This window comes from Protomyctophum bolini, assembly GCF_963924005.1.
Source record: "Protomyctophum bolini genome assembly, chromosome: 15".
Taxonomy (NCBI): domain Eukaryota; kingdom Metazoa; phylum Chordata; class Actinopteri; order Myctophiformes; family Myctophidae; genus Protomyctophum; species Protomyctophum bolini.
In genome coordinates, this window is record NC_137876.1 from 17,304,492 (window position 1) to 17,318,485 (window position 13,994).

Here is a 13,994-nt window from a genome sequence, read left to right on the forward strand (position 1 = left end):
TGTTAAATGGCCAAAGCCAGCATGGAAAGAGAGGGTTCTGGGTTAAATGGTGCATTTATATAGCACCTGTATTCAAGGCGCTTTACATAGATTAGATTGTGCATTACATTCACCCATACATTCATACACCGATTGCAACGGAAGCCATGTAAGGTACCAACCACCACATTGGGAGCAATTTGGGGTTCAGTGTCTTGCCCAAGAACACTTCGACATGTAGACAGGAGGAGCTGGGATTCGAACTGCCGACCCACGGATCATTGGATGACCTGCTCTACCTCCTGAGCCACAGTCAGGTTGAATACAACTGCATCAGTGCATCAACTAATGATAATAATAATAATAATAATTTATGTATTTATTTTTACATTGACCATGACCAAATTCTTACCGTAAGAAAAGCGTAGAATGAAGCAGTTAAAGCTACAATCCATGGCTTACATTTTTAAAACTAATGAAATGATGATGATGGATTTTTTTTTCTCTCTCTCTCTTCCAGTTCCATAGAGTTCTGGTTCGTAAAAAAATCTTGTATTTCTGGCAGCAACAGGATCAGATAAGAGCGGGCCTTGCAGTGGGTTGCGCCCCCTTTTTCAAAGGACTTTGTTGTGAGAAACTGTGTCGAAAAGTACATTTATGTCATGGCTCCTCAGTATGCACCAAGTCTGCGTTCACGTCTGGCTCCCATCCTCTTGTTTCTGCAGACAGGATTCATTGTGATATACGCCTTTTGCGCTGAGCTCGAGCACATCGACAAGAAAGATGAGACTTTCAGCGACCTTTACCCAGGTGAGAAGAAGTTTAGAGGAATTGGAAAGATAGACCTAACAAATTGTATGAATATCTTTTATTATTGATAATTTGCTGGGTTTTTCTTGTGTCCTACATCCTTTTGACAGATATAAACACATGTATGCAATTTTGGCAACAGAAACATAAATTAATCAATAATCAATCCAAAAACATTATCTGATGCATCTATAGTGAGATCCTCAGTGTCAGTCCTTCACTCAATAAGCATTTCACATTCTGAATTAAATGGAGTCTTTACGGGGAGGGGCCGCCGTTTGCTGTTTGCTGATGATAAGCTTGTGGTCGTGGTTGTGGACTTGGACACTTTGAGAGGAGAGTCATCAAGGCCCCAGTTGAAATGGATAAGGCTTTCCAAACGTCTTTTCTATAGCAGTCCGAGCCAACATTTAAATGATAGAACTGTTCCATTAACTATACCTATTTTGTCTGTGTTTGTGTCTGACTCCCAGTGTTCCAGGATGTGAACGTGGCAGTGATTTTAGGTTTTGGGTTCCTTGGCACGTTTCTGGTGAGGTATGGCTTCAGCAGCTCCGGGTTCAACCTCCTTGTGGCGGTCATAGCCACGCAGTGGGCAGTGGTCCTCAACGGCCTGCAGTCCTGGTCCTCCCTCAGGGGAAAGTTCACCGTCGGTCTGAGAAGGTATACGGATATTGTCCAAAAAACAAGCATGAAAAACTGGATCAAATATACGTATGGGTAGGCCTACCTATATTGTTGGACCTAACTGGGCTCCTTTTTAGATCCACCTGTGCTCAACTTTAATGTCACACACAGACACACTACTGTAAGTACATGTCTGAATAAATTACAGACATAGTATTTATCATGTAATACTAATTACATGATAAGTAAACTAGTGGTTCTAGTTTAGTTCATGTCAATGACCACCAAATGGATATATATTTGGCCGTGGACAAAGAATTTGTGACAGGGATCCCCCATAAGAGAAGGCTGTTGAAGATAAAACATTTGGCAATGATTCCAAAATTACCACTACTTTTCTTGATTTTATCAAGATTTTTCAAAAATAGCAGATTTACAAGCTCACACGCTCACTGTGTTTCTCCATAGCTTGGTTGTTGCAGAGATATGCACCGCTTCCGCCCTCATTTCGATGGGCGCGGTGCTTGGTAAGACCAACCCTGTGCAGCTTCTGCTTGTGGCACTGCTAGAGGTGTCAGGGTTCATCCTCAATGGATGGCTCCTCCAGGGCTTCCTGAAGGTGAGAGCTTCCTGTTCTCGTTTCTGCCTTCTTCATGGTAGATGGTGCATTTATATAGGGCCTTTATCCAAGGCGCATTACATATATTGTGCATTACATGCACCCATTCACACACATTCATACACCGATGGCGGCGGAAACCATGCAAGGCACCAACCAACACATCAGGAGCAATTAGGGGTTCAGTGTCTTGCTCAAGGACACAATGATTACATAATCGCCGTTATTTGAGGTGATTGCATTTTTTTTGCATAATAGCTAAGCTTGTAGATAGGCCTAAACAATTTCTACTATTTTGTAATTTTTTGTAATTATTCAAAAAAAGTTTTAACTTTTTTGTCATATCTTCCCTGCGCAATTTGTGAGTACGATGCCTAAAAGGCAAACAGAAATACAATTTGTATCATTCCAATGTTCAATGCAAAAAAAACCCACAATTAAATTGTTCACCGCAATTCTTTTAATCGTCAACTTCAATTTGTAATCGTGACATTTATTATCATTATTATCACACAGGTAAAATCCTCAGTGTTCATTATACATTTGTGACGAGTGAAGAGCGCTTTACGGTCTAATGTCACTGTGTGGACAGTCGGCGATGCATGTTCAACGTCAAGCCAAATTCCCCACACATTCTTATTCTAGGACCTATAGGAGAATGACCTATACAGTGCAAGTTTATTGCCTGTCATTGTGTCTGGAAAAAAATATGCCCATATATGGACCAGAGTCTGGACAGTCAAATTGCAGTTGTTAGGCAACAGTTTATGTTGTGTGTGACCACTCAGACCAGAGTGGATGGGTAGAGAGAGAGAGAGATGGGGAAGGAGGGAGAGAGAGAGAGCCTATAAAACCAATTAAATAGCCTTTCTCGGTAAATATACCATATGATACTACTGAGTTTTCTTACGTATCATTATTACTTGCCCAAGCAGAGCGCGCAAGTACTAGTTTTGCCCAGGACTCGTATATGCACCGTCTCAGCCGTCCCGCCAATTTTGATGCGTATGCACCGTCCCAGCAAATTGTGCCTGATACGGCAGTGGTGCCAGATTACATACATGTATACACAGGAGCATTACCTTTAATCCTCCCAACACTAAAACATATCGTCATTACGTCACCATCGAAAACGAATTACACTCTGGCATTGGGTCCTTTAATCCACATCTTTATTACCAAATGTGCTGACCTAATCACGTTTGTGATGACGGCTATGGCCGTTTTCCTCCCAAGGAGTGTTTTTTGTGCAAAACTAATGCTTGGAATGGATTCAGAATCATGAAAACCCCCTAGTTTCATATGTCACATGCTACTGAAAGAATGATGAAATTTGGACTTTTTTTCTTTATATAGCCTAGGATGTTATGGGTATGGTCACATATTATGCTAATAACTCAATTTCCCCGGGAGTTGAATTTCAAACTTTTAGTACATTAGTTATTAGACACCTTTAGAAACACATTGGTGAAGACATTTCTTGGTAACGATTTAGTTCCCAGATTGATCAAATACCTGATAAAATGCCCTATGATGATGTTTTGTGACTGTAGCTCCGGCATCTGAACAGCATGATGATGCTTCACGTCTTCGGGTCCTTCTTTGGACTGATGCTGACACGGACCCTGTACCGCAAGGATTCACAGCATCCACACGAGAAGGAGAAGTTTGACCGTAAAACAGGATTGTTCTCCATGCTGGGTGTGTACCACCAGACCGGGGAGGCTTTTTTGGGGGGTTGGGGGTAACCACTGACCAGTGTTGATTTCGTCTTCTAAAACTATGTTCGTTGACTACCTTTTTTCACTGACGAACACTAGATAAAAACTAAGCTATGATGACTAAAACTAAGACAAATATAATTGACAATTTCGTCAACAAATAAAAACTAGACTAAGGGAGGGACTAGTGGAGAAAAGATCCAGTAGAACTAAAAGATTAGTCGTTTTATGTTTGGTTGCGCTCTGAAAATAGCAGATCTACGAGCTTGTAGATCGGCTATTTTCAGCATGCAACAAAACGAAAACTTTCCAGACAACTAAAATATGACTAAAACTAAATCATACTTTGTTGTCAAAATGAACACTGTCGCCAACAGGTGAGCTCGCGTCCCATTAGAATTCAACCCATCTTATTCTTGTACACATATACTTGTGGAGTTTATTAAGAGAAGCTATTAATGCCACCATTTAATATTTCTCTACTCCAGGAAAAAAATTCATCCCACCTGCTCTGCTGCCTCCACTCTCTCCATGCAGGGACACTGTTTCTGTGGATGTTCTGGCCCAGTTTTAACTCTGAGTTGGTGGAGCTGGACCGTCCTGGAGGGAAGATGGCAGCGGTGTGCAGCACCTACCTGGCCCTGGCGGTCAGCGCACTGACGGCAGCCGCCGTGTCTGTGCTTACAAGCCCCGAAGGACGACTCCACCCGGTATGATCAGAGATTTAGAGTCTATGTTCAATTATATCATTCATTTATTTCAATGGCCCATGGGCATCAGTCAGAAGTGGTTATTAGTGGGTTGAGCGGATATAGCCTACTACTAGTACTATTATTACGAGTAAGACGCGCAAACGTGGGAAGCGAACGCAGCTCGTACATATTTGGGTTTTGGACGTAGCTGCTTTGGGGACTCCTTATATGGTGCCCCTTTTGTGCCCATATATGGAGCTGAGTGGACCTGGCCCCTTTTGTGCCCATATATGGAGCTGAGTGATTGCTGATGCAACACACTCCATATTTGGATAGCGGGACAGACAGACAGACAGACAGACAGACACACAGACATGATCTGCTAGGTCTCATAGTAAGTGCTCACTGATTTCGCAACTACTAGCACTAATAAAGTGATGTGATGCAATTACACTACTACTAGTACTACTAATAATGATAATAATAAACTTTATAAATAAAGCGCTCGTCAAAATAAAGCTAAAGCGAGGTTTTTTACACAAAACTGAAGTGTGTAAATGTGTAAAATATAAAGAAGCACAGTGAGAGAAATAAAAACGTATAATTCTAATCTAATTTGGCATTTTAAAAGTGTAATTGCGGCCTTTTGATACATATTTTAAGAAGTGATTTAAAAGATGACTGGTGATTTATGAAGCCCTGGGCTGAGCTCTGTCTAGTGTCTACTCTACAGGCTGGTTGTTCCAGAGTCGAGGAGCACCTGGCAGCAAGGAAACGGCCACCAGGTGTCACCCTTTGTCTTCAGCCTCCACTTAGGAACAGCCAGTGTGTTGCATTGGCTCATAAAGGGGCTAAATGTGACTCGAGGCCAATTCATTGAAGGGCCATAACACATTGGGACTTGATGCCTTCTAAATCAGTAGGCTATAGTTCTCACACAAAAATTGCAGATGTAGGCTACAAGCTTGCTTGAGCTTGTATATCTGCTGTTTTTTGAATAGCCAGTGCAAAAATCTAAAATGACTCTGATTTGAATGGTTAGTAGCCTACAAATTACTAAAAATACTAAAACAGGTGGACAACCAGTTTAGGGAAGTTAAAATATTAGTGATTATGTTCTCTTATGTTTCAGTTTGGTGTCATATTACAATGCGGTAGTCTATTGGGTGACTGTGAGGCTTCAAATCGTGGGTTCATATATTTGAAAAAACTCAAAATTCCACTAGAACTCTTCAGAAAAGGTTTGAGGGAGGAGAGGATGACAACATATGTATGACACATTCATATCATTGAGGATTTGGTGCTAAATTGTCCATGTCTCCATTTCCCCATCAGGGCCACTTACAGAGGTGCACGCTTGCCGGTGGTGTTGCTATCGGGGTTTCCATGTCTGTGGTTCATCTACCGTGGGTCGCCATGGCAATCGGCTTTGCTGCCGCAGTAATATCAACCCTGGGACTCCGTTACTTAAAGGTTTGGAATCAGGAGACGAACACATTCCCCTGAATTTAATTTATCCGCACCAGCCTGGCATCCCTATACATTTTGGGCACATTTGAAAATCAAGTTCGTCATCTTCTTTAAAAAATAATAAATGTATCACGCTCACGAGGGATTGTAGATCTGCTATGCTTGGTTAAATTACAAGTTGTAATAAAAATAAAAAACCCACTTGTTTTATGAATTATGCTGATGTGAGAGGATAGCGCACCAGAGAAGTCAGAGTGCGGTGGCTATAGAAGAATAGTCGTTGTATATTACAAGTTGACATAGCTCTGCGTCACCACCTGTGTCTCGTATAGCTCCACATGCTGCTTGGCTTCGCGTGCCATGACACCTGTGCCGTCCTGTGTACACACGGACTGCCTGGACTGCTGGGATGGCTAGCACATCTCATCCTGCAGCTGGCCGATTCTGAAGACCGGACAACGTAGGAGAATAATGTCTTTATATCTAGACGCACCAGTGGTGGAAACAGTACTACCATTTTCCCCTTAAAACCCATTTAGACCTGAGTTAAAAACATTCACTTTGAAAGAATATACATATTCAAAGATTTGCAACACATTTTTACGATTTTTCAAAAATAGCAGACCTACAAGCGTAGCGCTCGTATGAGCTTGTAGATCTGCTATTTTTCAATAGCTAAATTATAGCATAATGTTTAAAACACAAAAAGGGGTTCCCGCCCAAAATGGGTTAAGTAAAAGTATACTGCAATGTTAAGTAAAAACCTGGAATTTAAAATGTACTTGAGTATAAACTAAGTACAAATGCATTCTATCAAAATGTATTTAAAGTGCCAAAAGTATCATTATGCAGAAAGTCCCATTTCACATGTATACAAATCATTTGATAATAGATACATGTACAAGCTCATAATGTGTCCCATCGTGACACATTGTTTGCTTGTAGAGTGGGTATAATCTACAAAGTAATATAGTAGCCTAGTAGTAGTGTCAAATAATTGTAGTGGAGTAAAATTATCGGAAAGTAAAAACATCTCAAAATTGTAAATATAGTACTTAGTTACTTTACACACACACACACACAGATATGGTCTGACATAATATAATGCATGTCTTTCTCTCAGAGCAATCCGGTTTGCTGTGTTTCATATTTGCACTCTCCTCATCACCTTAAGTCTAAGTATGACCATGGGAATCCTAACAGGTGAGCTTTTCTTTTCTTGTTTGTCATTTTTCAATTAAAAGAAGAAGGCATGCAGGAAGCATATTACGTTAATATTGTTGTTTTGATGTTTTCACTTGCATGCATTAAAACAAAAGTTTCCGAGAACTCACCTCAGGCAGCGTCACAGCGTGGTTACTAACTGCAGCTCTGTTTTAATATTGTGAAGGGCTTCTACTCAAATGGAACTTCTGGCGACCAACACAAAACAATAAATGTTTTGATGACCAGGCCTTCTGGGAGGTAAATAAAAAGCATTGAGTGGACTGAACATCTGATGATAGAATTGACCCATAAGGTGGCAACGGAAATATCGTAAAACATAGTTGTTAAACTCAGCTGTTGGAAATCAATGATCTTTTAAATCACTTCAACAACTTCAGTGTTGATTCCTATTTATATTTCATCATGTACAGAACTTTACTGCTTTCAAAACCTATTACTATTACTACCGGTACTACTGCTATGAGGAGAAATAATGTTCTTGTTCACCATAGTGACCATGCAGTAATAAATAGTAATAATAGTATAAGTTCACTAGGAATTACTATTCAATTACTATAATGTAAAAGAAAAACCAGACCCGTCTGAAGTGAGTGTTGCTGTACTGTAATTGTACTGTACTGTACAAGCCCTCCTACCTGGCCTGTGTGTTAGGCTGCGCAAACAGTGACACTTGGTGGTGAACAAGCGCTATAATGCTATTTTCGTGCTCGAACACAGGGACACAGCCAAACACATAGCCGTCTATAGGAGTGGTTGCACCACTCAAAAGAAATCCAACAATGTATTGATGACATGATAATCAGCGCTTTCGTGTTTTGCAGTTCCCCCATCTTGCAGTGCGGAAGTAAGAAGCAGGTGATGGGAGGCTCACATTGGAAGCAAGCTTTGTATGGAATTGCATACAATTGTTACCTTCCATGAATGGTAATTTCATTTTTATAGTTGATGAGGAAAACTATTAATAAACTGTAAGTGTGCAAAAGCCCTTTACACTTTGTTGAACTGTGAAAATAGCAGATTTAAAAGCTTGGAGCGTGTAGCGTTCTTTTGTGATATCGTAGATCTGCCATTTTCACGTTTCATTTTTTTGTGAACATTTTGAAATCTTTGGAAATACATCAATGGTTATTAAATGTTGCCATGACAATACTTTGTTGTCCGTGTGTGATAGGCACATGTACAGTATTGAAGAAGCATTGCGGATGTACAGTATGCCTAGAGGATACACACAAATAATGTAGCACAACTGTCAAACATTCCTTTTATCTCAGTTCAGCAGTACATGTTATATCAACCATCAATACATCTTCATGACTGCCAGGTTGAAGATCCCACACTGTTATCTCAGAGAGAGAAATAAAAACAGCCTCATCCCATATCGTTACATTCAGTAAATATATACTTTTCATACAGTATTATTTATGACACGTTGCTCTCACTGAAAGCTTGTTCTGTTACTGTACCTCAACGACTTAGACAATTCCCATCCAAGCGCGGTTTCAACTGATGGAGTAACATTACTCAGTATTCATTACGCACTACGTATGGACAAAAAAAAGGGTGAACAGTTCACCGTATATGCCAGAGTTGAAACGTGTTGAACTTTTTTTCTGCACAGCGTGTAGAAATGTGTCTATTCAAACGAGGAGCGTGATCCCTGCGGATCCAATCGAGTATGCAGACATACTCTCCATAGGAAAGACCTTTAGACTCCCAAGACTTTTTTGATTTCAAAGATGTAATTGTAAACCATTCTAAGCGGATATTACAGATACACTTATTTGGAGTGGTTAACTCTGGACTGAAGAGAGACATACGGCAAGCTATGTCATATTTGGAAAGGTACATAAAAAAAGAAAAGGTGGCTTTCACGGTATCAATCATGGTAAATTGTGCTTCGGATGTTCTGAATTAAGCCTTTGTACAGCGAGATATATAAATTATAATGTACATATGTTAATCTGAAAGCTAAAAAAATGTCTTTATATATAAACAAACACTAAAGCATATTGTCTTATACAATATAGAAAGCAGAGAGTATAACAACGGACAGGCAAACACACACACAAAGTCCATCACTGCCACAGGTCCTCTGTCCTTCCAAACTTGAACACCAAACCCCTAAAAGGAGAAAAGTGGATGTGCTGTTACATAATATAATGAAGCACCATACAGGTTTTAATTACAGCAACGACTTGCTCAGATATGTCAGATGTGGGTGGGTGGGTTCAACTTACCCGAAGAAAATGAAAGCATTTTGGAAGAAAATAGCAATACCAGGGTACACGACAGGCTTTTCTGTAAGAGATGTAGAAAGGGATCTGCACATGAAACCTAGCATCACTAGTATGGGGTAAAATTGAGGCGACAACAGCAAAGCTAAAATGAATCACGTAGATTAATTTAACATATGAATTGACTATGTAAACTAAAATAGACATGCAGGACTTACGAGGCACTACGAAGCCTCCAAACAGGATCCACATGGAGGCGATGAGAGAGCCGAAAGCCAGCATGAAGCCGATGAACAGCCAAATACGAGCACCTGCACACATACAAACATACAATGCTATAATTAAAGGGTTCATTATGGATGTGGTATCCATTCACGTCTACCTAAACATCTCTCATAGCCTATTACATCTAATGTATTCAATGTTAACGTTCCTATATTTGGGCATGAGCTCGACAACAAAGTTGACTGTAGTGTAGACACGTACCCGTCTGCCCCATGCAGCCTTCGCTGTAGCTGTCTCCTCTTACTTGGCCATTCGAAACAGCATTTATCCTAGACAGAAATACAAAAGAACAATTTATACAAAACCGTTATAAGTGACACTGGTGAAGACCAAGAATGCCTAGATTGTAAATGTACGTGCAATTTTCTGACTGTCAACAACAAGTTGAGTTACAAAACTCCATGGGACATTGCATTTGATTATAAAATAAAGCTTGAGAGAAGCTGCTACAGTAGTGCGAAGTTAAAAAAAGATGGAGATTTTTCATCTGTAGGAGAGCTGTGTTATAAATATACCTTGATTGATTTGCTCTTGAACACCTGAAGCACCCCCTTCTAGTCTAAACAACAGTAACATTATCACTTTGCAACGGTGCGTGTAAATAGCCTAAACATGGTTAACTTGTGGTGTCACGCTGGGAGAGAAACTTGTTTTTATTATTTGAAACCCAAAATGTAACATTTCAATAACCTTCACATTCTACTTAAGGAGGGTGTCAAATCCCAATAATGTTCTTTAAATGCCCAGAAACTAATAATTTCCCGTAAAAAAAAAAGCACTTTCTTTGGCTCATTCATTTTTCAACCACTCCTCTCTGGTATCTGTCTGCAGCGCGTAGCAGGCTAGCAGCTATAGGACGAGTTGATGCAAGTCAGTGTCTCTATGCAAAACGGGTAGTTTCTTTTGTATTGTTCTAGCACACCAATCAGCAGTTTATGGGTTTCACCTGGTGTTGTTGTGGCATTCAGTGCGAAAAGGCCATTCACACACACGTCGGGCACAGAGCAGACAGACAGAGAGGCGGTGCTCATAGAGAGCCCAATACACAGATGTGTAGGCTAGGGTACTCAGACTGAATCATGGTGGGTGGTCGGGGGGAGGGGGGGGGACATTTTCACCAGTTGTGCCTTGCCAAAAATAGGGACAGTTAAAGGATATTCGTACTGTAAAATGACTCACATGAGAAAGGCCACCGTAGCGATGACTCCGCACGTGTGATAAGCATGATGGAATTGCGTCTCATCCGGATACTTCACCGCTGCGTCGATGATGATCCACCACCCGGTGAAGAACTGAAATGACATGAATGAATCGATGATAGGGGAGGTCGGTAGCTCAGGGGTAGAGTGGCTGGATGATGGTAACTGCAAGGTTGCCAGTTCGAACTCGGGGCTCCCCCAGAGTTTCTGTCGAAGTGTCCTTGAGCAAGACACTGAACCCCTAATTGCTCCTGATGTGCTGGTTGGTGCCTTGCATGGTTTCCTCCGCCATCGGTGTGTGAATGCAATGCACAATCGCCTTGGATAAAAGCGCTATATAAATGCACCATTTACCTTTTACGGTTTATGTTAATCGACGGTCGTCACTCCAGATACCCCTAGTTTACATGAGGTCAAAACATCTCTTGTTTAATGTTTATGCAACATGAAGTACCATGCCCGGGGAGTGGGACCGCACCCAGTGTATTTGTCACCTGGATACTAGATAGCTATTCATTACCTGAGAACCAGCAAGTTGGAGAACCGACAACTCCATTGTATTGCTAAATGCTCACTGATGTACTCCTCATAATGAAGACTAATTTTGAGTTTTATTTACATAAATAAATGTAATAACTTCGTAATACTGTATTGTGCCGAATATAAGACGACCCCCATGTTTCAAGACTCATTTGTGGAAAAAGAACATTGAATGTCAAATAGTCTAGTCCCCGATTGTAATACGACCCCGTTTTTTAGGATATTTCCATTGGAGAAAAATGTCTTATATTCAGCACAATAGGGTAATTGAACACTATCGTGGACACCCTGTAGTCAACAGGTAAACAAGCAGTCTGAAAACAAACATATTCAGTCTCCACCTCACCCCCAGCTGTCCACTTTGAATCATTTCTTGTCCCATTGTTTCATAGATTATATTATTCTGTGCTACGGAATTACTAAATGTGTCGTGTTCTTCTTGAGCTATTCATTTTATCTCTTTACCTTTAGCCTCACTGTTTTTATTTAGAAATTCTAGAAATCTCTTCATTTCAGAAAAGCCCTTCTAGATTCCACTTAAACACTATGAAACATGCATTGGGTAAGCACTATATGTATATCTTTCCCTATCTGAAGTTGAAGCCAGCTCAACTTATTTGTAGAGCACTATTGTAGCTATTGTAGGCCTTTGTAGCAGCAGCTGGCTTGCATTGAAAATGAATAGAATGAGTAGACTGTTATCTTTGTAGCTGCCAGTGAGAACGTAACATGATTCTCTCTGGATAAGCACACCTGTTAAATTCCCAAATTGTACATCTAAATTGCTGGAATTGGTCACTTAATAAATGACCCTCAAATAGGACTTTGACATGTTGTCAGTACGTTGTATTGATTATTATGATGATTAGAAACAATGGCAAACCACCACAGATTATAATTCGGGTAAAATTATAATAATAAAAATTGACAACATACCAGAACTCCAGCTGCTATCGATGCGATGGTGTTTCTCCTCTCGCCCCAGTCCACATTGCACTCACAGTCTCCACACCGTATTCCGTCCAGGAATCCTGACATGACTGATGAAAGAGGACAGAGGCTAGGGTTCAAGTTAAAACACCCGTGGTCTCTGAGGGTAGGGTTCAAGTTAAAGGTCTTAAACACGCTGACACACAAAACCCATCTTTCAGGAGGCCAGGGGGGAGGGGGAAACTCACCTCCCCCATAGAGAGGTGATGGCATTTACTCACTCATACATTGTTTCCCCCCTTGCTACTCTGACCACAATGGAAACAACAAGTCTCCAGGACTTTTTGTGTTATATCCTTCCTTAAGGCTTTAGCCCTAAATGTCTGACTGTACCTTTGGTTCGTGATCTTTACATTTCTGTATAAAGTATTTAACCAATCAATAATAATAAAATATACCCATGTACCTGTCTAAATACTTCCTTAATGTAAACGAAGTCCACACCCACAACACCAGAGGGAGTGCAACAAACCATGTACAACCCAGATTCGGCACAAACAAGGGACTAAATTATTTTCTCTCCTATGCCACCAAAATGTGGAACGCCCTACCAACAGTCATTAAGACATGTGAATCCCTTGACTCCTTCAAAACCGCTCTCAAAGGGCACCTACGGATGGCTGCAATTCTAAACTGGCCTCTGTAAAATCTGAATCCCCCCCCTCACTGTATATGTATCTTTTCCCTTTTTGTTTCCTATATGATGAATTCCTGTTCTGTTCTTTAACTATACATAGAAGTGTCTATTTGTATGTCTCTAAATGTTTTGATGAATTGAACAATGTGGACCCTGTTGTAAACAAGTGTAACGCTTAATTGGGTCGTCCACTCACAGTTAACAGTCTTTGTATTGAGTTTGTGCTTGAAATGTACTGTAATTCTACAAACTGTTATATTTCAATCAATCAATCAATCAATCAAAAAAGACAGTATGAAAAAAGATTATGCCAATACTAAAATGTAATATCTGTTGGTCATAGATAATGTAGGTACTTCACCATATTATATATTCCATATTTCAACACCAGCAAATAGAAAATTATAGAAATGAACATGAGACAGCCAAATAAAAACCTGTTTCGATTTTGCTGTATCCTTATGCGTAAATGCGGTGCAATAACGACGCCGATGAAACAATCTCTGGCTTATACACAAACCAACAATCGTGTAAAAATCACAATTTTCATAATAAATAACACCCCTATTGAACTTTCAATTCATGCCAAAGCCTTTAAAGTGTTCATCTTGTAAGTGTCACAACAAACGACGAAGTGACGCATGATAAAAGAGCGCTTTAACGTCGGAGTCTTTTGTTCAGGGCTATGGCATTAAAAAGCATTTCCTTGGAGGTTCCTTCATGTTGTTGCGTATCGCATCGAATCACGATTTAACTCAAAAGACAACCTCGTTAACAAACTAAAAGGTCCACCTGGACATTAGTACAGTAATGACATTTCATATTGTATGGTAATATTACCTTTTCTGTGCGGTTTTTTGATGTAGACCCCCTGGACGCTCTACTTTGCTTCCGAGAGAGCTCTATTCGGTCAGGCACATGCGCAGTCCATCCACACCCAGTTGATTTTGGGAGGTCTGTTGCA

The 13,994-nt window shown here is 40.4% G+C and overlaps 2 protein-coding genes across 2 annotated transcripts; one reads left to right on the forward strand and one right to left on the reverse strand.

Annotated features, from left to right (window-relative positions):
• Positions 1 to 641: 641 nt before the first annotated feature.
• On the forward strand, positions 642 to 8,258 carry rhd (Rh blood group, D antigen; the record flags this gene model as incomplete). Its single annotated transcript, XM_080784090.1, has 10 exons — positions 642 to 789; positions 1,263 to 1,452; positions 1,885 to 2,035; positions 3,589 to 3,736; positions 4,294 to 4,466; positions 5,784 to 5,921; positions 6,251 to 6,378; positions 7,042 to 7,121; positions 7,309 to 7,382; positions 7,967 to 8,258. 10 exons carry the CDS (start codon positions 642 to 644, stop codon positions 7,991 to 7,993), a joined length of 1,257 nt encoding a protein of 418 aa, XP_080640216.1. The 3' UTR covers positions 7,994 to 8,258.
• A 134-nt stretch (positions 8,259 to 8,392) lies between these two features.
• On the reverse strand, positions 8,393 to 13,972 carry tmem50a (transmembrane protein 50A). Its single transcript, XM_080784091.1, has 7 exons — positions 13,871 to 13,972; positions 12,340 to 12,443; positions 10,844 to 10,956; positions 9,866 to 9,933; positions 9,598 to 9,690; positions 9,383 to 9,443; positions 8,393 to 9,266 (listed from the first exon to the last, which is right to left on the reverse strand). Exons 2-7 carry the CDS (start codon positions 12,439 to 12,441, stop codon positions 9,221 to 9,223), a joined length of 483 nt encoding a protein of 160 aa, XP_080640217.1. The 5' UTR covers positions 12,442 to 12,443; positions 13,871 to 13,972; the 3' UTR covers positions 8,393 to 9,220.
• Between the last annotated feature and the right edge of the window lie 22 nt (positions 13,973 to 13,994).